The sequence below is a fragment of the Panthera uncia genome, assembly GCF_023721935.1.
Source record: "Panthera uncia isolate 11264 chromosome C1 unlocalized genomic scaffold, Puncia_PCG_1.0 HiC_scaffold_4, whole genome shotgun sequence".
In the NCBI taxonomy this organism is placed as follows: Eukaryota; Metazoa; Chordata; class Mammalia; order Carnivora; family Felidae; genus Panthera; species Panthera uncia.
The window spans coordinates 53,641,266-53,667,873 of NW_026057585.1; the positions used below are offsets into that span (position 1 = coordinate 53,641,266).

General features: G+C 36.2%; 1 protein-coding gene across 1 annotated transcript in view; it reads right to left on the minus strand.

Annotated features, from left to right (window-relative positions):
* Positions 1-26,608, minus strand: part of ALG6 (ALG6 alpha-1,3-glucosyltransferase) — a 65,929-nt gene that overhangs the window by 10,996 nt on the left and 28,325 nt on the right. Inside the window, exons 4-12 of the mRNA XM_049617062.1 lie at positions 23,491-23,580; positions 22,066-22,154; positions 19,938-20,020; positions 18,618-18,682; positions 14,459-14,650; positions 13,745-13,880; positions 10,938-11,023; positions 8,750-8,834; positions 5,028-5,098 (exon numbers count right to left, since the gene is read on the minus strand). Coding sequence (XP_049473019.1) covers positions 5,028-5,098; positions 8,750-8,834; positions 10,938-11,023; positions 13,745-13,880; positions 14,459-14,650; positions 18,618-18,682; positions 19,938-20,020; positions 22,066-22,154; positions 23,491-23,580 — 897 coding nt within the window. The remainder of the gene's footprint in view (positions 1-5,027; positions 5,099-8,749; positions 8,835-10,937; positions 11,024-13,744; positions 13,881-14,458; positions 14,651-18,617; positions 18,683-19,937; positions 20,021-22,065; positions 22,155-23,490; positions 23,581-26,608) is intronic.

Here is a 26,608-nt window from a genome sequence, read left to right on the forward strand (position 1 = left end):
ATTCTCTCTCTCCCTCCCTCTCTCTGCCCCTCCCCCACTCACTCTGTCTCTCTCACAAAAATAAACATTAAAAAAAAAAAAAACCTCACTTGACTCTACTTTCTCTAACAGCTGTTGCTCTTATTTTTTCTCCCCTTTTCAGCAAAACTCACCTAAAGAACCCATCTCATACCATATACAAAAATTAATTCAAAATGGATCAAAAATCTAAATATAAGATCTAAATTCATAAAATTCTTAGAAATAACATGAGACTAACTCTTTATTATGTTGGATTTGGCAATAGTTTGTTAGATCTGACACCAAAGCCTAAGCAACAAAAGAAATAATAGATAAATTGAACTTCATCAAAATAGAAAACTTTTAAAAGATTTTAAAACTTAAAAAAAAATGCTCAAAAGCACTAGTTATTAGGGAAATGCAAATCAGAACCACAATGAAATACCACTTCATACAATTAGGATGGGGGAAAAAAGGAAAATAACAAGAGCTGGAAAGGATGTAGAGAAACTGGAAACCTCATACATTACATTACTGGTAGGAATGCAAAATGGTATAGCTGTTGTGGAAAAGTTTCATGGTTCCTCAGTCAGTTGAATATAGAATTACTATATGACCCAGAAATCTCACTCCTGGGTATAGACTCAAGAGTACTGGGGCACCTGGGTGGGTCAGTCAGTTAAGCATCCAACTCTTGATTTCCACTCAGGTCATGATCTCATGGTTCCTGGGACTGAGCCCTGCATCAGGCTCTCTGTGCTGACAACAAAGAGCTTACTTGGGATTCTCTCTCCCCCTCTCTCTGCCCCACCCCTCCTGTGCGCACATCCTCTCTCTCTCTCTCTCTCTCTCTCTCTCTCTGCCAAAATAAATAAACTTGAAAAAAAAAAGAGTACTAAAAACAAATGTTCAAACGAATATGCAAGAACGTTCATAGTGGCACTACTCACAATAACCAAAAGGTGAAAACTCAAACGTTCACCAATTGATGCATGGATGAACAAAATGTAGTAAATCCATACGATGCAGTATTATTCAGGCATAAAAATGAGTATTGATACCTGCTACAACATGGATTAACCTTGAAAATATTACATAAAAGAAATCAGGCACAAAAAGCCACATATTGTATGATTCAAATTATATGAAATATACAAAATATATAGTAATATTTTAATTTTTTGAGGAACTTCTACAGTGTTTTCCATGGTGGCTATACCAATTTACATTCCCAACAAGAATGTAGAGTTCCCTTTCCTCCACATCCTTACCAGCACTTCTCTCTTGTCTGTTTGATAAGAACCATTCTGACATGTGTGAAGTGATATCTCATTATGGTTTTGATTTGCATTTTCCAGATGATTAATGATGTTGAACACCTTTTCATGTACCTGTTGTATATCTTCTTTGGGAAAGTATCTATTAAGGTCCTTTGACCATTTTCAATAAAATTGTTTTTTTTTTTTTACTAATGAGTTGTATGAATTCCTTATATATTTTGGGTGTTAATTCCTGATCAGGTATATGGTTTGCAAATATTTTCTCCCATTCCACAGACTGCCTTTTCATTTTGTTACTCATTTCCTTTGTTATACAGAAGCTTCTTAGTTTGATGTCATCCCGCTTATTTATTTTTGCTTTTGTTCTTTGTGTTTTTGGTGTCATATCCAAAAGATCATGCCAAGACCAATGTCAAGGAGCTTTTTCTTTTAGGAGTTTTATGGTTTCAGGTCTTGCATTTAAGTCTTTTTTTATTATTGGGGGCAGGGGGCAGAGGGAGAGAAAATCTCAAGCAGACACCACACTCAGCATGGAGACCAACACAGGGCTCTATCCCATGATCCTGGAATCATGACCTGAGCCTAAATCAGGAGTCAGATGCTCAACCGACTGAGCCATCCAGGCACCCCACATTTAAGTCTCTACTCCATTTCAAGTTAATTTTTGCGAATGGTGTAAGATAGGTGACCCATGACCTTAAATATCTTCTTTAGTCAGCTTCCAGGATATCAACCTTGTGGTTTTTCATCCTACATCACTAACCATTCCTATTTGCCTCTTCCCCTAAGACCTCTTAACGTTGTGTGGCCCAGGACTCAGTCCCTGGTTCCTGTCTCTATATATACTCGCTCCTTTGATTATGTCATCCAGTCTCATGACTTTGTCCTCTCTACTGACAAACTACTAAATTTCTATCTTTAGCTCAAACCCCTCTCATATATCCAACCTAGACTTAAATCTAAATGCTAACCCAATATCTCTGTTTCGATATCCAAAGATCTGTCCAACACTGAACTTGGTCTCACCAGGTGTACACCTAGCCTGATCCTGTTTCAATGGCATTCTTCCCGACTTCAGTCAATCACTATTCTATCCTAGTTCCAAGCCAAAACCCATTGACACACCTTTGATTTTTCTTTTTCTCTCACATGCTACATACAAATCATCAGAAACCCTTCTGGCTCTATTTATATATTCACAATGGCCACTTCTCACTTCTTCCACTATTACTACCTTGATCCCAATCACCACCACTTCTCACCTGGATTATGGTAACAGCCTTCTAAGTGGTTTCTGTGTTTTCTTGCTCCATATAATCTATTCTCGACCTGTAGCCAGAATGCTTTTTTTTTTTTAAACTTCATTGAGGTATAATTGATACACAAAGAATCGCACATATTTATTTAATGTGTATAATTTGACAAGCAGAGTGGATCCTTTTAAAACATCAAGTCAGGGGTGCCTGGATGGCTCAGTCAGTTAAGCATCTGATTTTGGCTCAGGTCAAGATCTCGCGATGTGTGAGTTCGAGCCCCACATCAGGCTCTGTGCTGACAGCTCAGAGCCTGGAGCCTGCTTCAGACTCTGTGTCTCCCTCTCTCTCTCTGCCCCTCCCCTGCTCTCATTCTGTCTCTCTTTCAAAAATAAATAAACATTAAAAAATATTTTAAAAATAAAAAAAACATCAAGTCAGATCATGCTTATTCCCCAACACCCTTCTAAGGCTCCCCACTTTCTTTAGAATAAAAGCCAAAGTTCCTAATGTGGCCTACAAGGTCCTGTAGAATTTATACCTCTGTTACCTCTTTAACTTCACCTTCTATTACCCCCTACCTTGACCACCCCATTCTGGCCACATTGGCCATTCTGTTGTTCACTAAACATACCAGGCATACTCCCATCTTAGGACCTTCACACAGGCTGTTCTCTTCATCTAGAATGTTATTATCCCAAATATCCACACAGCTAATTTCCTCATCATCTCCAGTCCTCTCAAATATCTCCTCAATGAGGCCTACCTATCTGTATTGAGATTACAACCTGTACTTCTCCTGTAACCCCACCTCCAATACTCCCAACTTCCCTTATCCTGTTTTATTTCTCCCTCATGGCCTTTATTACCTTCTCACACACTGTTTAATTTCTTATTTTTATTTATTAGTGTCTGTCCTTGAGAATAAAAGCTAAGAACGTAGGAATTTTTGTCTGTTTTGTTCATGGATACATACCAAGTGTGCAGAACAGTACCTGACAACCAGTAGGCACTCACTGAACATTTATTGAATGATATATCTGTTTAGCGATAGATTAGCTAGGACCAGGTCAAGAAAAACTTTCAATGCTAACTTTAAAATATTTTATCAAAATTATATTAAAGCCATGCACTGTTATAAATGACATAAGTACAGTTGTAGAGCAGGAACTCCAAGCAATTCAGGGCCCGGGGCACCTGGGTAGCTTAGTCGGTTGAGCGTCCGACTTCAGCTCAGGTCATGATCTCACAGTCTGTGAGTTCGAGCCCCGCATCAGGCTCTGTGCTGACAGCTCAGAGCCTGAGACTGCTTCGGACTCTGTGTCTCCCTCTCTCTCTGCCCCTCCCCCACTCATGCTCGCTCTCTCTCTCTCTCTCTCTCTCCCTCTCTCTCAAAAATAAATGTTAAAAAAAAATTTTTTTTTTAATTTAAAAAAAAAAGAAATTCAGGGCCCAAGAGCTACTATGTATGGTCAGATTACAGATCACTGAATGGGCTGCCTTTGTATGGGGTAGAAATTCTGGGGAATTTGAAAGCAAACCTTTCCATAGTTCCATCACCTGGCACCAGGAATTTGTGGAGGGTCAGCCAAGCCTCACTTAATAGTGGTAGGAACTAACTCAGGTTTAGACTTTGGAGGATGAAACTAAACTGTCCTCCTAGTCTGCAATGATGTGAGACAGTTTTGTTTCAAGCAAAGAAGCCTTCCACATAGGCCAGCCCAGCTCAGAGCAAGCTCTGCACTGAGATCTTAGTCCAAAGCTCCACCTAACAAAAGCAATACTTTTTCCATTTGTCATTGGTTATTCTGTCCATGGCTCTTCCACAGGAACCTAGCGAACACAGGATAAGGCATGGAAGAGTCACAGGCTAGGATTGATCTAGGGCAGGATTCAAGTATTCCAATGTGTTCTGGGTAAACACTATTTTAATGTTGGGATAATATACCTCCACTGTCACCCAATATCTATGATGAACTATGATGACCAGGAAAAAATTTTAATGCTCTTAAAACAAAGCAGTCTGATTAAGAATGGCCAATTGTGTCTAAACAAAGATTTTGACAAAAGAAACAGAACGGAGCCAACATATGAAAGCCCCTCAAGAGGTGAAAGAACAGAGAACAAAGCTACTGAATAGATGTGGAAATGAATGAAATGAAAAAGGCAAAGATGATAAACAGCCTCCAATCTGAGGAAAAGCTCTTTAGAAGACATATTTTTATTAGCATATAAAAAATATATATGAAGAAACAGACAGAAATAAGTGTGTCAGTAATAATTCTATGAAGCCTTTTCAATTTAAAATATTATATTTTATAAAGAAGTAAAATTGTAAGAAATCATTCTGGAAAAATACAATGTTATGAATAATTTTATCCAACTACATAACATTTGTCACTTAGGTGATTATATTAGGTAACAAGTTTATGTATATATTATAAACATATAATAATAAATAAATAAAACACATACTTGAAACATTTTTACTTACAATGATACCAAGAGAATGGACTTTTCATGTACTTGGAAAGAAAATAAAAAGAATGATAGTGCACAGCTAACCTTTAAGGAAAAAGGGGGAAGAATGAGATATAACAGCTTGTCAATCATAACAGCAGTTTAAATATGAATCTAAATAAAGTCATTTTAAGTAAAATTTTAAAGCTTTAATGTAGCTTCTATCTAGAAAGAAAATACCCACACAACACTAATATGCATAATTTTATTCAAATTTAGTAAAACATTTATTAAAAAAACAATGATTATATAGCTATACTTAACCATCAAAAACAAGTTCATTCAGACTCAGTTATGAATAAACAAAACTACTATATACTTCAGACACAACAATCATACCTTCATCCTCCCTTGGAATCTCTAACAATTAAATTAAATTAAATTAAATTAATTAAAAAGCATTGAAGGAAGGACAAGAAGTTCAAAATCTAAAACTAGCAAGACAAATCTATTTTAGTGTTTTTAAAATGTACATTTCAATAAAATATATTGAATATTTTATAAAGTAATCATTTGTTATTTGGGGTTTTAAATCAGAATTATTTAGATCTATTTTCAGAAGGTTATGATCTGCACATTGGACATCTATCTACACAAATCCAACCCAGAGCAAATCCTATCTACACCACCTTCTAAATACATTATCTACCTACTTCTTTCCACTGCCCTCTGCTGATGGTGGCACAGGAGTGGTCTAAGCCACACTCATCTTTCTCTTGGACTCCTGCCACAGCCTCCTAATTGGTAACTACACTCTTGCCTCCTACAGTCCACTGTGCACTCAGCCACCACACCAGATCATGTAAATTTCCCTATTTAAGGTCCTCAGGTAGCTTCCCATGAACACTAAGAATGAAATCCAAACTCCTATATGGGTCCTGCCTTCCTGTTCCAGCCTATTTCTTACTGCCTCCCTCACTCACTTCATACCAGCCATTTCATACCTGTCTATGTGCCAAATATGCCAGTGTGTTCATGCTTTAAAGAAAAACATTTTATCAAGTCAGAGCACAGATCTTGTGAATGGCTCCTTCTGGCCATTCAGTTCTAGGCTCAAATGTCACTTACCTCAATCTAACCAAATCCATCAGCACTCTTTTCGCCTAATGCTATTTTCTTAATAACCCTAATCACTCCCAGATATTTCCTGGTTAACAGATCGATTTTGTTGCTTATCCTTTCCTGCCACTAGCATGAAAAACCCCAATTAAGAGAACAGGGAGGTTACCTGCCATTCACTTACACACCAGTACCTAGAAAAGGACCTCCTCGCACATTAGAGGGCATTCGAAAAATACTACTTGAATAAATTAAAGACAATCACTTTGCTGCTATAGATATATTAGTGTTCACACTATCAATTACCTCAATTACAGACTTATGTTGAGAAATAATTCAATCTTTACTGAAAGGAATACACTTGAAAATAATTATAATGGGAAATGATTTCAAAGTTCTCAGAAGTAATCAGTAAAAATTCAAAACATCAACACAAGTAAAATTACAGAAGTCATTAATATAAATCTTTTCTAGTTTTTTAAACATAGTGGCTTGTATTAAAACATAGCAAACAGCGGCACCTGGGTAGATCAGTCGGTTAAGCATTCGACTCCCGATTTAGGCTCAGGTCATGATCTCACGGTTCGTGAGCTTGGGCCCCGCATCAGGCTCTGAGCTGACAGTGCAGAGCCTGTCAGAATCCCAAGTGGATTGTCTCTCTCCCCCTCCCCCAATCATGTTTTCTCCCTCCCTCCCTCTCTCTCTCTCTCAAAATAAATAAATAAACTTAAAAAAATAGCAAACAGAAATAGGAAAATAAGAAAAATTAGGAAATAGGAATTAGGAAAATAAGAAAAAATTAGGAAAATACAGGAAAAAATGTTTTTCCTGGCTTATAATCCTAAAAGTAATTACCTCTAACACTGCTACGGTTACTTAAGTTCTGAAATTTCATTTGCTTATCTGTGAAATCTACCTTTATTAGTATGTTATTTCTTAGAAAAATAGCATAATCTCATGTAAGCCTGCAAATATTTCAAGTTAAGCCTACTGAAGACATCAGAGCATTACTAACCAGATTCCTTCTGTTCTAAAAATCCTATAGAATATTAACTGTCGATGACTTACAATGCTGAGTTCACTCTCAGAATGAAACAAGAGAAGCTGTCAATGAAACGGTAATAAAAAAGCAAAGAGGAAATGAAACCATCCTTTTCACACTGTGGTACTCATACATACTTTTGCAGTATTTACCGTTATGTTCTGGCTTGTTTTCAAAATGCAATGTAAATAAGTGGCAGTCCCCAAACTGAAACCATAATTTCTAAATTGTTGTCTCCTTTTAAGTCCACTAAGACTTTTGTTTTCATAAACTAAATTTTCTTGGTATTTTAAAAAGATATTTTTAAAATGTCATTTTATAGGGGTGCCTGGGTAGCTCAGTCAGTTAAGTGTCCGACTTTGGCTCAGGTCATGATCTCAGTTGGTGAGACTGAGTCCAGTGACAGGCTCTGCACTGACAGTGCAGAACCTGCTTGGGACTTTCTCTCTCCCTCTCTCTCTGCCCCGCCCCTGCTCATGCTGTCTCTCTCCCTCTCTCTCTCTCTCTCTCTCTCTCTCAAAATCAATAAATAAACTTTAAAAAATAGTAAATAAATAAAATGTCATTTTATTGATCAAGGCACACAGGAACAAAATTTTAAACACTACAGAAATACAGCCAAGGAGGATATTGTGAACCTATTCAGACACATCCTAAGTTGTAGGAAATATAACCAATTCATCCTCAAACTAACACAAGTCACCTTCCTAAAACAGATATCTGTCCACTCTCCTCAAAGATGTCTTTTGGCTCCTCTGGCACACAAATCAAACTCCAACTTTTTGAATCCAACATTCAAAGTCTTACCCAGTTTGATCCTTTTTCACTCTTATCTCTCACTATACCCTCTCCTAACCTCAACACACACACACACCTTTCATTGTTTAATAACCATTATTAACATCCCCTATCCTTTCCCGCCTCTGTATCTGCAAGCTCTTCCTCCTGCCTTGCATTCTCTTCTGCTATATAACCCCTTCCTATTTCAAATCTTGCCCAGCTTTCAAAATTTGGCTCCAATCCCACTTATTCTAAGAAGCTGTCTAAAATCTGCCCCCAGGGGCATGTGAATGGCTCAGTCAGTTAAGCATCCAACTCTTGGTTTCGACTCAGGTCGTGATCTCAGTTTGTGAGAGCAAGCCCCGTATTGGGCTCTGAGCTGACAGCACAGAGCCTGCTTGGGATATTCTCTCTCTCTCTCTTTCTCACTCAAAATAAATAAATAAACTTAAAAAAAATTTTCTTAATCTGACCCCAAAGTAGTATCTCTCTTTCCCACACTATTACAACACTAAATGTGTAATAGACCTTAATACCATCTGCTTTATAAGTATAATTATTTAAACATGTCTGTCACCACTCTTTTCTTCTTTGTATTCTCTCACTGACTAATACAAAGCAGAAGTTAAATAATTGTTGAGTTAAACTGAAAGATTCTGATTATTCAGCCTAGCACCTAACTATGTTAGACACTCAATACATGCTCACCAAATAAATGAATGTATTATTTCTCAGTCCAGTAAGTCCCATTCAGAGCAAGAATATAATTACCAGTTGCAGCAAGAATTAAGTATTTAAAGTAATAAGAAACTTACCAGAGTAAATCTGAATCCTTTGGAAGAGGGCTGAAGTGTTAATTTTACACATGCAGGAAGCAGGCTCAAAAATGTAAAACAAAAGCTAAAAAAACGAATAAAAATAAAACATTTGTTTTCTTGGTAGCAGTATCTAAAACAAGGAAATATTTTTTTAGTATAAGGATCACATTACTTACCAACTTAGGTTGATTTAAAATTAAAGTTATATTTTATTTATTAAAATTAAAAAAATTTTTAATGTGTATTTTATTTTTAGACAGAGAGAGACTGAGCATGAGTGGGGGCAGGGCAGAGAGGGAGAGAGACACAGAATCAGAAGCAGGCTCCAGGCTCTGAGCTGTCAGCACAGAGCCCGATGCGGGGCTCGAGCTCATCAACCACGAGATCATGACCTGAGCTGAAGTTGGACACAACCGACTAAGCCACCCAGGCACTCCTATTTTTATTTATTAAAATTTAAATTTAAAACCAAATAACATTTAAATAAAATCCATGCACTGAAATATTTACCCACTTTAATATATACATGATTACATAACACAGAGAACAACATTACAATACTTATGTTATTTATAGAAAAGAATCAAAAAACAGATAACTAAAAGTCAATTATCACTCAAAATTAAGAAAACACAACCAGGTATAAAAGGGACAATATATAATACAAACAATCATAACATTTACTCGCAAGAAAATCTCTCTGGCCCTCTTCTCACAAAAGTTAATTACCTGATTTTCAAGCCCATGATAAATCAGAAAGAACAAGTTAGAAAGGGAGTGGGCCACTGCTAGAGCCTCTCCTACTAATGGCTGATGAGCAAGGAGGAAAAGGAACTCAAAAGGTAGAGCCATCTGGAGCCATTAAGTACCATGGCAAACGGCTTTTGCAAGCCCTGAAGACGAGTATTACAACACAATACAATAATTGATTTTCCCACCATTGGTGGCTTTGTGGCATTGTTAACCCGGATTAGCTGAACCACAGTTCCCTGAATTCTCTCTCTAGTATGCTTCCTCCTACAGTGGGCTACACAGGATATTCTCAAAAGAACTAGAGGACAGAGGGAGGCAGCACCCATTCTGTAGCATGCACACATACACATTCTCCCAGTTATTCAAACACTAATCCTGGTGTTGCTGGGAAGAGATTTTGCAGATGTAATCAAAGTCCCTATTCAGCTGATTTTTAACTTAATCAAAATTAAGATTCTTGAACAGCCTGACTTAATCAGTTGGAAGACTTTTACTTGTGTTTTTAATGTTTATTTATTTTGAGAAGGAGAGAGAGAGAATCCCAAGCAGACTCCACACATGGGGCTTGATCTCACAACTGTGAGATCACAAACTGAGCCAAAATCAAGAGTCAGATGCTTAACCAACTGAACCACCCAGGTGCCGCTAGAAGACTTTTAAAAGAGGGCTTACGCCTGGGGGCACTTGGTGGTTCAGTTAAACAACAGACTTCAGCTCAGGCCATGATCTCACGGTTCGTGGGTTCAAGCCCCACACTAGGCTCTGTACTGACAGCTCAGAGCCTGGAGCCTCCCTCTGTCTCTCTGCCCCTCCCCTGCTTGTGCGCTCTCTTTCAAAAATAAATAAATTAACATTTTTATTAATGTTAATTAATTTTAATTACTGTTAATTTAAAATGTTGATTAAATTAATGCTAATTTTAAAAAATTAAAAAGAAAAGAGGGCTTGGGGTTTCCCTAAACTCAGATTCCAAAGAGCAACTGGATGTGAATTGCTTTTCCTTCCCCTTTAGATACTCCCTCCCGAATGCCTGCCTTGTGGACTTCCACGCTCTTCAGTCAGACCCCGCAACTGTATAAACCAAAGCCTTGTAATAAATTCACATGCACCCACACACCTCCTACTGATTCTTCTCTGGTTGAACCCAGATTGATATACACCACTGAAAATCATGACTCTTCAAGACAGTGTTTAATCCTATTTAGTAGACTTTGTTTAAGGGGGAGGGAAGTAGGTAACAATCCAGAAAGATTATCACATAAAATATTACAAATAAAAGTTTTGTTGTGTAGAGCGATAGGTTTATGTTATGTGGAAAATTCACTAATGAAAAACATCTCATTCCCTAATGATGTCAGATAAATGAGTTATTATCATAACACTTTTAGAGAGAAGCTTATATAACATTATATACAAACTTTGTATCTCTTACCTGATTATTATCTGGAAGTGGTGTGGCAAAATTTCCTTGATCTTCAGAAAGATACTGAAGCTGCTCCAAATATTGGCTACTTTATCCTGAAAAGAGATTTGTTAAATTTTACATTCTGAGGGGTGCCTGGGTAGCTCAGTTGGTTAAGCATCCGACTTCGGCTCAGGTCATGATCTCACGGTCTGTGAGTTCGAGCCCCGTGTCAGGCTCTGTGCTGACAGCTCAGAGCCTGGAGACGGTTTCAGATTCTGTGTCTCCCTCTCTCTCTGACCCTCCCCCGTTCATGCTGTCTCTCCCTGTCTCAAAAATAAATAAATACTTAAAAAAAAAAATTTTACATTCTGATATTACTGAAAGAAATATTAAACTCTACGAGGTACAGCCCATAATCTCTAAACTTTTGAGACATGAAGCTCTTGTTCACAATTTTATAACTAAGTTGATTAAACTCTCCATGGAACACACACACACACACACGCACACATACACACAAAAATTCTTCATTTTTTGCAATGCAAACTGACCTATATCACTAGCCAACCATAATCCAGACATTCCCAAGAAATGTTCATTTCAAACAGCAGTACACGATCCCTAGATACTGAAGTTTATTCATCTTTGGAAATTTTTCTAGGAAATCTTATTTTTTTCCTAATTTATAGAACATACATTTTTGACCCATTTTATCACATACCTAAAATTATCTCAAGTATAACTTACTAGCAACTAACAATGACAAGAGTTAATTGCTAATAAATCAAGGCATTTAAAGACATTAGCAGTTGTGGTAGGATCACTTTCAAAATTAAATTTGTAACTACAGCTCTCTGCTCGTGAAACCCATCCTCTACACAGCTGCTTAACTCACAGCTGTGTAAGCATAACATCAAGAAAGTAACCATCACTGACAACTGTACCACCCTCCTTCCCTCTGTCAGATCAAAGAAAATACTCTTCAGATTTTGAGGACAAGTGAATGGAGGTGACCAGCAACCCCATCAAACATTATGATACTCATTTTTATAATTATCATGATAAATACTATTTCTGAAATAGAAACGAGGCAAATAACCAAGCAGTTTAGATGGAGAATTAAACTTTTCTTTAAATAGGCTTTAAGGTTAGAGGAAATATAAAGAAGTTAGGAACACAATTTTCAAAATTCAAACCACAGCTCTGCCATGTACAAGCTACATGAATCTCTGACCTGAGTTTTCTAAAATTTTTTCTAATCTTTATTTTTGAGAGAGAGAGACAGAGACAGAGAGACAGAGACAGACCATGAGCAGGGGAGGGTCAGAGAGAGAGGGAGACACAGAATCTGAAACAGGCTCCAGGCTCCAAGCTGTCAGCATAGAGCCTGACGTGGGGCTTGAAACTTACGGGCCACGAGATCATGACCTGAGCCAAAGTCAGATGCTTAGCCAACTGAGCCACCCAGGCGCCCCATGTGACCTCAGTTTTCTAATCTATAAACTGGATACAATAGATACCTCAGTCAGAGCTATCGTAAAAATCAAATAAAACCACATGTGAAGTATGTGGCACCTAGTAAGTAAGAGTGGTGACAATAATAGTGATTATTTGTGATTATCAATATCAGTAGCAGCAGTATCCCCATCAACATACAAGTCACACATTCCTATTCCATCACAACACCAAACTCTTTTCTTATCTCTTTCAAAATGCTGGTTCCATCCTCCTATAGATCCACCAAAAGATAATCTAGAGCAATTTATATATTCAAAAATTAGAAAGATATACTTTTCTAATTCTTTTTAAAAGAAATGTTTATCAAAAGCAAATTATCTCTAAATATGTTGTCTCTAACTTTATTAAAAGGCCTTTTTGTTTCAGAAAAATGGTTTGTTTAATTTAATTACTAAATCTAAATCATCAAATTATCCATGTAATAAAAGTTTAACAAGAGTGATTAAGCTAGCATTAAATGAAATGAAATTAAAGATTCTCATTAAAAATTACTATGGATGAAGGTTATATAAGGAATTATGAGATCTTCCTGAAGCAAACATGATTATTAGTTTAATAAATAATTTCCTAAGACTAAAAAGAGAATATAAACCAAAAAATTACAAAGCTGTTAACTTTGTAGCTACAACTTCTCATGCTGTCTTTCACTATGGATCCTATTTCATTATAAAAATGTATAATTGAATTATGGCTTTCATGATGGCATAAATATTATCTATTCATTTAATGCACTAGAAAATGACAGCTGAGCTAGATTATATACTGGATTAAATAACTGGCAAGGAATGACTGGAAGGAGTGTAGCTGAAGTTACATTCCTTGTGTGTCTTCTACATGAAATCCCCAGGACTCACAGCACAGGTAGTATAACAAGAAAAGAGTGAGAAGAAAATTTAGGGTTTTTTTTTTTAATATTTATTTATTGGGGGGAGTGATAGAGGGGCAGAGAGAGAGACAGAAGATCCAAAGTGGGTTCTGCACTGACAGCAGAGAGACTGATGCAGAGTTCAAACTTATGAACCACAAGATCATGACCTGAGCTGAAGTCAGACACTCAACTGACTGAGCCACCCAGGTGCCCCAATGAGAAAGAAGTTGTTTTGTTTGTTTTAATGTTTATTTACTTTGAGAGAGAGAGAGGAGGAGGGGCAGAGAGAATCCCAAGCAGGCTCTGCATAGCACCAAGCCCAACATAGGGTTCGAACTCATGAACCTTGAGATCATGACCTGAGCCGAAGTAAAGAGTTGGGTTCAACCAACTGAGCTCAACCAGCTAAGCCACCCAGGTGCCCTAAGAAGAAAGTTTTCAAACATACCTCAAACAATCCACGATCAACTGGGAAGAGTCTTCTTAGAACTTGCAGTGTTTGCTCCCTTTCTGTACAGAATGGCAGCCAGCAGAGAATGAAGGAAGCTACAACTGTACAAGCTAGCTTAATTAACAATACAAACCTAGAACAAAAACAAAGGTGACCAGTAGACAAGGAAAGGTTAATAATTCTAAGAAATCAGTCTCAGTCTCACTAAAGATGATAAATACAAATATACAGCAATAATAAATCTATGCTACTAAAAAAGGTTTAATATGGCAATGTAGTCAAATCAGAGTTAAGCAATTCACAATCATTAAGATGTACACCTCTCTAACAAAAAGACTATCACCATCTTAATTAACATTTAACTTAGATGCCTTTCCAATCAGCCATGAAAAAAACTATCAAACTGGGATGTATTTCTAATAAGTATAAAATGTAATATGCTCTAAATGGATGAAATCTTATAGCAATACTCTTAACAAGAGCCAATCCACATTACCTCCAGTAAATTTACATAGATCAAAATATTTCTCTAGTTTGGAAGATTTAAAATAATACAGAACATGACAATCTCTCTTCCAACTCACCTCAGAGCCAACACATTAATAAGAAGTCACCTAAAGGCAAAATGAAAGACCACCTTCTCCCTGGTAAGTATGCCAAATAAATTCTCTGAAGTAATTTTTAAAATTCTGTAGTGTAAAAGCCACTCACCCCTTTCCTTTCAGGCCTTTTTTAAAACACTTGCCGAGTAAAAAGCAAAAAAATGGCAAAGAGTGGTAAAGTTCCATCTGTTTATAATTTATAGCTAAGCAAAATGCCAACGAGCCTAGCAGGTCCCAGTCACAAGATACTCCAAGAACACCCCACAAAGCAAAGCCAAGACTCACAGAATTATATATGTTCCTGTGTCAAGGAAATTATCTCAATAATTAAAAGAAATAGATCTTGCATTTTATAGAACATATTTCTTATGTGATTTTAAAACAATATATACAATGAAAGCTATTTCTAAACAGAAATTTAAAGTATTGAAGTCATAAACTAATTTGAAATTGTATACAATGGCCTCAAATATATTAAATCAGACTGCTAAATAGAGCAACAGATTTGTTCCAGGTTTAAAGACCACTAAGTAGTTAACACGTAGCGTTGTTTCTGCTAGACTATTTCACACTATTACTATAATAACATACCAAAATCTAGACAAGAAAACAATGCTCCAAAGTAAAACACACACATACTGATATCACTATACCTCCTCTATAATATGAATCAATATAGTAAGCTATAAGTTGATCAGAAACTAATAACCTTATTATAGCAAAACAACATTACAATTAGATTTTTCAGCTCAAATGGTAGCTACGTACTCATGTTTGCCCTCCTCTCCTTCCCAAGACCCCATTAAAATGATAGGGAATTTTTAAAAGTAAATATTCACAGCTGTAAAAAAGAATAGGAAGATGGGTTACAACAGATAAAGATTTCAACACACTTCTAGAAGACAGAAAGGACACAGAAGCAGTAACAAATAAAATAGGATGGAAGAAACCAGAGCTTAGAAAATGCATACAGGAGGCCCAAGCAACGACGAAGCCAATCTACTCTGCAAGCCCTTAGAACACTAAGGAAACACCATGAAGGTTAGGGTGCTTGAGTAACATGTTGAAAAGAAAACAGGAGGATTAAGTGAAAATGCCTAGATGGAGAAGTCAAATCCCATCTTACTCGTGTAGAGATTATCTGGCAACCAAATATTTACCACACTACCCCATCCCCTACCCCCAGGGAACAGAAGGAATATTTCTCCAAAGAAGTGTAATAAACTATATACACTAAATACACTAGGGCAGCCAGTGTAGAAGTTAACATTACAGTGCCAAACCTCCACATTCTGACACTTAAGGACCCCCAAGTGTACTGGCCAGCCCCTTGCCCACTTACCTAATAGTGGGCCAAATACAGAGAACTCACATGCAGCTTTCTTTTCTGTCTTACTCCTAAATAAGCACAGATACACTAGGATGAGACACACATTTAAGAAAAACCTATGACAAGAGAAAGAACCAAAAGGAAAAGGGGGAAAAAAAGTCACCCTAGAAGAATGGACATAATTCAGGGAATCATAGAAAAAAGAATAAATTCATATTTAAGATAGGATTAACAAAACAAATGAAACTTAACAGAAGCATTAGAGATAAAGTCAAGATAATCTTGTAAACCATAAAACAAAAGACAAAGAGATGCTCAACACAGAGATGAAAGCTCTAACATCTGTCTAATAAGCTCAAGACAGAGTAAAGTGAGAAAATCATCAAACCCGAGAATTTCCCAGAACTCAAGAACATGAGTCTTCAAAATAAATGACACATAGAGTATTCAAAATAATTGTCACTTGTCCATCAACTGATGAATGGATAAAGAAATTGTGGTTTATATACACAATGGAATACTACGTGGCAATGAGAAAAAATGAAATATGGCCTTTTGTAGCAACATGGATGGAACTGGAGAGTGTGATGCTAAGTGAAATAAGCCATACAGAGAAAGACAGATACCATATGGTTTCACTCTTATGTGGATCCTGAGAAACATAACAGAAACCCATGGGGGAGGGGAAGGAAAGAAAAAAAAAAAAAAAAAGAGGTTAAAGTGGGAGAGAGCCAAAGGATAAGAAGATTTTAAAAACCGAAAAAAAAACTGAGGGTTGATGGGGGGTGGGAGGGAGGGCAGGGTGGGTGATGGGTAGTGAGGAGGGCACCTTTTGGGATGAGCACTGGGTGTTGTATGGAAACCAATTTGACAGTAAATTTCATATATTAAAAAATAAATAAATAAAAAATATATATAAAAAAAAAATAAAAATAAAAATAAAAATAAAAAAAAAAAAAGAAACAAAAAAAAAAAAAATAATTGTCACAAATACCTATGCCTGAACAAATCATTTCAGAGCCCAAAAAAGTAAAAAATAGTTAAGAGCAGCCGCAGCAGCAGCAAGAACAACAGATAATAATAGCAATAAATACTCATATAGAGCTTAGTATCTCCCAGGTACTGTTTTAAATGCTATAAATAATAAAATCCATTTAATTCTCAAAACAAGCACACAAAATGTAGTGCCTGTCTGGCTCAGTTAGAAGAGCATGCAACTCCTGATGAGATCAGGGTCATGAGTTCCAGCTCCATGTTGGGTGTAGGCATTATTTAAACAAACAAACAAACTTAAAAAAAAAAAGCATACAAAGTAAGGGTAATTATTATCCCCATTTAATAAATGAGGAAAATAAAATACATAGTAGTTAAAAAATGTGTCCCCACCAAATTACATAATCCCAAAAGCTTCAAGAGTTTGATTTTAATCACAGAAGAGATACAAATTCATCAGAATGTTTAAAACGAAAATGGCCAACTACTGATGAAGATGAGTATATGGAACACTAACATCATTTCTAACAAGAATGTTAAGTGGTACACCATGCTTAAAAACCACTCAGGAATATCTAAAATTAAACATGTACATACCCTATAACTCTGCAATTTCTCTCATAAGAAATATATTTATATGTGTACAAAGAGACTTAGCAACATATCATCATAGCCAAAACCTGGAAACAATCCAAATGTCTATGAGTAACAAAATTATGTGTATTCTTTCAATAGAACATAGAGCAACGTAAGTGAACAAACCACAGCTACACACAACTACAAAAAAACTCACAAACAAAATGTGGAACCAAAAACACCAAACACAAAGGAATACCTGTTGTGTTGTCTTTTATATTAAGTCCAGAAAAGAGGGAAAACTAAACTATAGTGTTATCAGTTGGTATGTGGCTATCTTTGGGAAAGGAGGAGAGAGAAGTACTTAGGAGCTGTACAAGTGCAGATTTTGGATCCTGGCAACATTCTATTTTTTGACTCCCGGTAATCGTTTGTCAATGCACTGAGACACACATTTACATTTTGTGCACTTTTCTGTAAGAGTGTTACATTTCAAAGTAAATACAGTTCTTAAAATCTTGTAAACAACTTTTTTTGTTGTTGTTCTTTTTTTTCTTTATTTCAGCGTTCCTGATATTATCAGAGTATCAGATGGCCATGATCCCAGAATGCAAAAAAATAAAAAAGGCAACTAGGAAAGTGGACAGAATAAAAACTCTGATTTAATCTTTTGTAAATCCTTTGACAAATACACATATTAATTTTGTTATAACTAAAACAGACTGGCATCAAAAGGAAAAGCTATCAATCGATCATGTTGCTGTGGGACAGATGGGGACAGACAGTAATAGTTAATACATCAGAAGATAAAATGGACGGTCATGTCCAAATTTCATCAACTTTCCTCTAAGATTTGTTTGAATGTTCCTTACTTTACATATCAAAAAATTACAGACATAAAATCCACATAGCTTTTAATTATTCAGTTTTAGTTCTCTGAAGCTTCCAGTTACCACTATCTGTTAGAGAAACATCTTGGTTTAAAACTCGAAAAACTCGATGACTATTTCCTTTCTGTCAATGTCAGATGACATTTACAAAAGATAGAAGATCTGTTACACCTCTTTAGAGTTAGAAGAGAATAAGCATACTTGGCACTCTTTTTCCAGGTCTCCAGAAGAGCTTCAGTGACCAACATTTTGTTCCCAAGCCAAAAGGGTATAAGAAAAGCAATTCTACTTTCAATAAATCCGTACTTTACTCTTAAAGTAAAAGCTTGGTGAAAACATTCTATCATATTATTGTGAAAAACAGTTTAAATAAGCAAGTACCCTAGCAAATAAGACATTACCGGATGACAACATTATACACCCTGAGCCTAGATCTCAAAATATGCATCTGACTTCATTTTTAAATTAGTAAAGGATACTGAAAATGTCCATAGTCGATAAGAATAAGGCCTGGATACAGCAATATGCATAATGCATTAGCAACCTGTAAAGAAAAACATTGTGAAATAAGAAAGTCACGTTACTCAGGGGCATCTGGGTGGCTCAGTCAGTTAAGCATCCAACTCTTGATCTCAGCTCAGGTCACGATCTCACAGTTTCATGGGTTCAAGCCCCACGTCAGGCTCTATGCTGACAGTGCCAGGCCTACTTGGGATTCTCTCTTTCCTCTCTGCCCCTCCTCCACTTTCTCTCTTTCTCTCAAAATAAATAAACATTAAAAAAAATTTTTTACAAAGTCATGTTACTCAAATCAGAGTAAGACTACTGTTTGATTCAACACAGCAAATGTTCCCTCTCACCTTGTAATTTATCAAAATTTTTACAAAATATTTTTATAAAATATTTCTCCAAACACTGAAGTTTTCATGGAGGTGACATAAGATACCTCAGTAATAAGGAAAAAAAATCACTAACAGGTATTTGTCAGAGAAAGCACGTGTAGATATACAAATCAAAGAAGTCAATCTAATGATTAACCTGTATAAAATGACCCGAAGGAATATCTGTTAAGTGGGAATAAGACAATATACACCGACTCTTCATTTTTTTTTTATTTATTTTTTTAATTTATTTTTTAATATATGAAATTTACTGTCAAATTGGTTTCCATACAACACCCAGTGCTCATCCCAAAAGGTGCCCTCCTCAATACCCATCACCCACCCTGCCCTCCCTCCCACCCCCCATCAACCCTCAGTTTGTTCTCAGTTTTTAACAGTCTCTTATGCTTTGGCTCTCTCCCACTCTAACCTCTTTTTTTTTTTTTTCCTTCCCCTCCCCCATGGGTTTCTGTTACGTTTCTCAGGATCCACATAAGAGTGAAACCATATGGTATCTGTCCTTCTCTGTATGGCTTATTTCACTTAGCATCACACTCTCCAGTTCCATCCACGTTGCTACAAAAGGCCATATTTCATTTTTTCTCATTGCCACATAGTATTCCATTTACACCGACTCTTCAAAATGCCTTCCTTCCCACAAACCATTCAGATTTATCAGTAAAGCCATAAATTCGGTATGCTATGTAATCCAGCAGTACATAACATCTAAATCCCAGGCATCTTATTACTACATTTGAACACTGCAATTATTAGTCTAAGGTAAGTTTAATTGACAAAAGAATCACTGTTCTACAATAGCCTATTCCCCAAAGCATGGCTTCTGTAAGCTCTATACTTTAATAGTGAAGCTAATAAAACATTTCAGAGATGAAATGTCAGGTTAACTTTAAAACTTACCTTTTTCTTAGTTGAGATTTCTTTTAAACAACAACAGTATAAAACTACTGCTGGTATATAAATCAGCAAGTCAGCAATTAACACTGAAAAAGCAACCAAATCATTTTAAACATGGGTCTGCTGGGATTTTCAATAACATATGAAAAGCCATCCTCCCCCCACTCTAACCCTGAGTGAAAATTCTGTTAACAGGAGGCTCTCACCCACTCTGGACAAAGCCTTTACACAGTTCACCCTGTCTGTTCCCTTCACCTGTGCCTAATTTCAATTGTTATGGTGCTACAACTCTAATTAAGAGTCTCGTAATTTTCTCTAACAAATTCACACATTAAATCAATTAGATGTATCCAAAATTAATTCCCTCTTTGCTCTGACTTAGACTTAAGGATACTCAAAGCAAAGGAAAACAACACTTTTTGCCAGCATCTGTATATTCCAAATTTTCTGGTATGAAGTATACCTCAAATGATGCAATTCATGTAAGAATCCTTTTTAAATGTTAATATTTATAAAACTACATAAACTTTTGCTAATTAATGCATATAAAGAGCTTGACAGACCCAGGTAAGGAGGAAACTGAAAAAAAACAGTTAAAAAAAAAAACCAATTCATAATTTGGAATGTTCAGTTCTTTTATAGAACAAAGAAATACAAATACATTAAGTTCTTCAACAGTACAACATAGCTACCCAATGAGACTATTTTTTGTTGTTGTTGTTCCAGGCTAACTACAGTGTCCAGAATAAGGTAAATGACAGTAAACTGTCAGTTTTAGAAGCATGCAATCTATTTTCAGCTCCAGATGCCACATTTAAGATGACACTGACAAAATGGAACATATTCAAAGGAGCACAACCAGAGGCCTCAAACCATAATCACATTCAACAAGCTGGCCATCTAAGAAATAGCTAACGTATCTAAAAATATTTAACCTGGAGAAGAGGTGACCTCAAATGTCTGCAGGGTATTAGGTATACAAAGGATCAGACTTGTTCTATGTAGCCTAAGGAAACAGAACCTAAAGTGACAAGTGGAGGTTCAACATAAAAAGGAAATGTTGAGTGACTGGGGCCCTCTGAAAATACAACAGACTGTTTCTAAAGGTTGTGAGTTCCCAGATACAGGTATTAGTTCAGAAGCTAAATAATCCTCCAGTGAGTATGCAGTTCAGAGAGGATTAAAGCTCTGTGGGGAAAGGAAAATGGTATGGCAGAGGGAAAGGCAAGACAGATTATCTCTTGGGCCTCAGATTTCATGACTGGATGAATGATGAAGAGAACAAACTCCAACTAAATTCAGACTAATGAAGGAAAAGGCCAAGACAGAGCATTAAAGTCTAAATCACGTAAAGCTTTTAAAGAAATCTAATCTTACTTTCAATCTCTTAGAACAGCACATAATACATGCTCAATATATACCTGTTGAATGGATTATTTAATTTAGCAAAAATGCACAGCAATACAATGTATAAGATATAACCACAAGGTTTACTTTAAGAAAAAGGTGAGGGGCATCTGGGTGGCTCAGTCGGTTAAGCGTCAGTCCAACTCTTGATTTCAGCTCAGGTCATGATCTCCTGACTTGTGAGTTTGAGCCCCTTGTCAGGCTCTGCGCTGACAACACAGAGCCTGCTTGGGACTCTTTCTCTCTCTCTCTCTCCCTCTCTCTCTCTCTCTCTCTCTCTCTGCCCCTTCTCACTCTATTTCTTCCTCTCTCTCTCTCTCAAAAATAAACATTAAAAAAAAAGGTGAAAGGAATTTGGAATAAAGATATTAACGCAGCAGTAAACAACTAAAACTTCAATTTATGGCTATCTGACCTCAGGTAAGCTATTAGCATCACTCAACTGTGCTTCCACCCCCTTAGATTAAAGTAAAGATAGTAACAGTATTTAGCTCATTTGGGTATTGAAAGAATTGAGATAATAATAAATGTAAAGCACCCGGAATTATTCCTATTCTCTTGTTTTTCACCTTACATATACATTTGATCATGTATTATACATATGTATACATAGAGTTACACAATATTAAAAGTCAATAAGAGTAATAGAATTTTCTATCAGTTTGTTCACAATTTTTTTAAAAATCAAAATTTGTTTTGAGAATCAACTCCTTTGCTCTCTTACCTGTGGCACGCATAAAGAGCTTATGTGCCTGACTTTCATATCCACGTGATGTATGGAGAGCAATCCAGTCTGGATTTATAAACTTTGCCCTGAAAAATCAAAGCATATATACACATACAGTATTACTCATCTCTTTTAGCCAAAGAACATCTGAAGACATATGAATCTATTTCAAGAAGTGGCCATTGCTCTTACGCTTCACTCTTATTTAATCTTGTGAAACTGACTTAAGCTGTAACACAGGGTCTACCTCACTCACCTTCCAACAAAACCATGTAACATGTCACAAAAATCCCTACCTTCACAATTCTTTCAGTATAAAAACAATCTGATGTGTCATGTTTCATTTATTAAACACATACTTTGTAAAGGACAATATGCTAGTATTGACCAAAGGATTATGTTTTATAGTTTATAATCTTCTCAGTTATCATAACAATCAGCAATAGCTACTAATTATAAATCATTGCATAAAAGTAAACATAATTTTTAAAGATAAATTAAATTTTCAACCATATTATGCTACTCTGAGCACTACAAAGTATATCTGATTATCATAAACTCTAGGGACTTATTTTTAATCCAGGAAGCTAATTTTCACAAACTACGAATAAAGGAAAAATAAAAACCAAGTAAGATTTGAGCTTGGAAAGTAATATGAATAAGTTCCTCAAATTTTTGCTAGCACACTTCAAGTCTGAAATGGGATACTATTAAAGAGCAAAACTGGGGGTGCCTGGGTGGCTCAGTCAAATATCTTACTCTTGATTTCGGCTCAGGTCATGATCTCACGGTTCATAAGACCGAGCCCCACACAGCACAGAGCCTACTTGAGATTCTTTCTGTCCCTTTCTCTCTGCCCCTCCCCCACTCATGCTATCTCTCAAAATAAACAAACATTTTTTTTAAAAAGAGCAAAACTGAGTCTCCACCAAACAGAAGTTTCATAATCTTCTATAAACCATTCTACTTCTTTAAAAGAGAAGGAATTCCAACCTTGATCTTAAATCCTAAGTGAGACACTATAGTAATTAGAGTTTCTAACTTGACATGTTAGTCAGAATATCATTTGGACCTCTGTCTTTTTCATTCACTGTGGACCATTCCATAAAAAAAAGCATACACAACTAGCCATATTAGATGTATTTGTCAGTAGTCCATGAGTAATTACTAGTATCTGTGCTTCAAAACAAAGGTAGATTTTTACATTACTTTCTAGCCTATCCTCCAAAGAAATTATGGAAATGTTCAAACTTGGATAGTTAACTTACAACCTGACTGCAAAGGTATAATGCTTTACAAACCACAATACAAAAGTAGGTACAAACAATCTGTCCTCTACTCAACAAAGCCAGATCACACAGTTCTTACTAAACCTGTTAAGCGCACAAACATTTAGAGTTACATTAAAGACAAAAAACTTACACATATGCACATAAAAGACTATGATAGGCTGTAAGAGGTGGATAATCCAATCCCCAATATTGTAAATTGTTATCACTACTGTTAAAATACCTAGAAAAAAAAAAAAAAAGAAAGCAACATTCCATTAATCAATATTCAAGAAACAGACTTATAATTTAACATCTCATTTAATTAAAATGAAAAAATGTTATACAAGGTAAAAAAAATTCATCTAAACTTTGTCTTTTCCCTTTCAGTTAAATTTTGTGAAATCACAATTAAAAGTTTTTGAGTACAGTTATTTATTATCTAAACCAAGACACTCTTGGCTTACTCTTGAGTAAAAGAGGAAATTATTAATAATTAAGACCTAACAAGAAATGCAAACCAAGATTGTCCCAGGCAAACCAGAACTTATTGTCACTCTATTAATCGTCTAAGTCAATGATTAACATGTATACAACAAAATAACATGCAAAAAAGACAATTTACTTCTGATAACCTAAACAAAGAAACAATACAAAATAACAATTTAAAAAAAGTAAAAAAGTCAGGAGCACCTGGCTGCCTCATTCCGTGGAGCATGTACCTCTTGATCTTGGGGTTCTGAGTTTGAGCTTTATGTTGGGTGTACAGATTACTTTCAAAAGTTAAAAACTCAGGGCATTTGGGTGGTTCAGTCGGTTGAGCATCCGACTTTGGCTCAGGTCATGATCTCATGGTTTTTGAGTTGGAGCTCCACATAGGGCTTGCTGATGTCAGCCTGTCAGCACAGAGCCCGCTTCAGATCCTCTGTCCCCCTCTCTCTGCTCTTTCCCCACTTGCGCTCTCCCAAAATAAATATATATTTAAAATTAAAAAATAAAATTAAAAAAAAAAAGAAAGGCAAAAAAATCAGTATCAAAGAATACACAAAGATTTGGTTTATGGAAAGAGAAATACCTTATGGAACAGGTATACTTTTAGTAAGACTTTGAAAACAATTCAACCAACTTATAATGAAAGCCTATTATATGCAAGATTCTGTGCACTGGGGAAGAAAACTAGGTCTAACACTCATAAATTAATAGGCTCCTGTAGTTTGCCAGAATGGAAAGGCACTATATAGAACTATGGCTAAAGAAGTGAAAACTAAGTTTACATAAACAGACTTCTTAATTATATACTTTAAATGGGTCAAATTCCTTAAGTGTTACAATCTCCTACTTTGGGATTACAATTTTCTTTTAAATTAACATTCAATCCCATTAAATAGTCTATTGTTCATCTTCAGAAGGTCTGTTTTACTTAGTGTTAGTCACATGAAATGTTGGTTGATATGGAAGAGATGGGAACTAATAAAATGATCAAGGCACACTAGACAGCCGAGAGATCTAGGCATAGGGTACTACAGCATGTACCAGCTGGAGGCAGTTGTCTGCTCCAGCAGCAACATCCATGTGAACCATCCTAGGTCCTATATCTAGCTGAAACTTGAAGCCAAGAGGCAGTGAAGCCAAGAATTTCCAGCTTAGCTAGAACTCCTTTTGACAGCTTAAATCTGAGAAACTCAGCCAGGCCAATAGTGGAGACCAGAGGACTCACTTCTCTGGTGCCCTCTGAAGACAGGCACCAATTGTGTTATTTCCAAATTCACCTCACTTCCAGGCACATTGGCATAAAATTTTATTGTACTTCCCTCACAGAGTTGTTGAATGATTGGGTTAAATATGTAAAGCTGTTAAATCACTGCCTGACACACAGCAAATACACAATAGTAGTTCTAACTGTGTTATTAGTCACAAAACTAACGGGATGTATCTAGCAATGGAAAACCATTTTGACCAATATAATTTCATTTAGTTTTCTGCTTCTTATGAAACAAAAGCTATTTTTTGTTTACTCCAACCTTGGGATCCTCTGGAGATAAGTAAAAGAGGCAATGACAGTAAAGTGTAAGCATGCAAAGATAGATACTAACAGTAAAGTCACTGGTTGGACTTGAGAAAAAGGAATGACAGGGCTAACCACCTTGTTCCCTATTCTTATGGAAGTGGACAACTAAGAGCGGAATTTACGGAAAAAGTAGCTTTCAAATGTTTCCAGTAAAGCTTCAAAATCTACTAGTAGAAACAAAGCAACTAGTTAATTCTCTGCCTTATATATTTTAGATATATCTGAAAAGTTGTGCACATGCTATTTATATGTTGAAATGTACTTTGCCAATGAATTCCCAAATAATCTTGGTTAAATGTTTTGTCAGAAAAAATCTGGTTACCATGCGAATTATGAAATTACATTCAAGAGTGTTATCATTAACTTTAAGATACAATTTTTCTTTTTTTTTTTTTTTAGATTTTTTTAATTTTTTTTTTTTTTACTTTTGAGAGAGAGAGAGAGAAAGGGGGGGGGGGGGGGGGGGGGGGGGGGGGGGGGGGGGAGAGAGAGAGAGAGAGAGAGAGAGAGAGAGAACATGAGCAGGGGAGGGGCAGAGAGAGACCAAGACAGATCTGAAGCAGGCTTCAGGCTCTGAGCTGTCAGCACAGAGCCCAACGTGGGGCTCAACCTCAGGAGCCATGAGATCATGACCTGAGCCAAGGTCCGACGCTTAACTGACTGAGCCACCCAGGCATCCCATGATACAGTTTTTTTTCTAATACACAACCCAGAGTCATGGGTATTTTTACTTTTTAAAAAAATACATATATATTTTTTAAGTTTATTTATTTTTGAGAGAGAGTGGGCATGTGGGCCACTCGAACTGGGGAGGGAGAGAGAGAGAGAGAGGGAGAGAGAATATCAAGCAGGCTCTGCACTGACGTGGGCCTTGATCTCACAAACCGTGAGATCGTGACCTGAGCCAAAATCACGAGTTGGACATTTAACCACTAAGCCACCCAGGTGCCCCCAAAAAACATATTTTGAAGTGAAATAGTTTCAAATTCACAGAAGAGTTTCAACAATAGTTCAAAGAATTTCTGCACATCAAAATATAAAATTTTTATATGACAAGACACCTTAAGAAAAGTCTAAAGACAAGAAAAACAGGAAGATGTTTATTTTATACACACATACACATTAAGAAAAATGATTAAAACGTAGAATACTGTTATAGCAGACAGACTTTAAGATCATCCCCATAAATCCCATCTCTTATTGT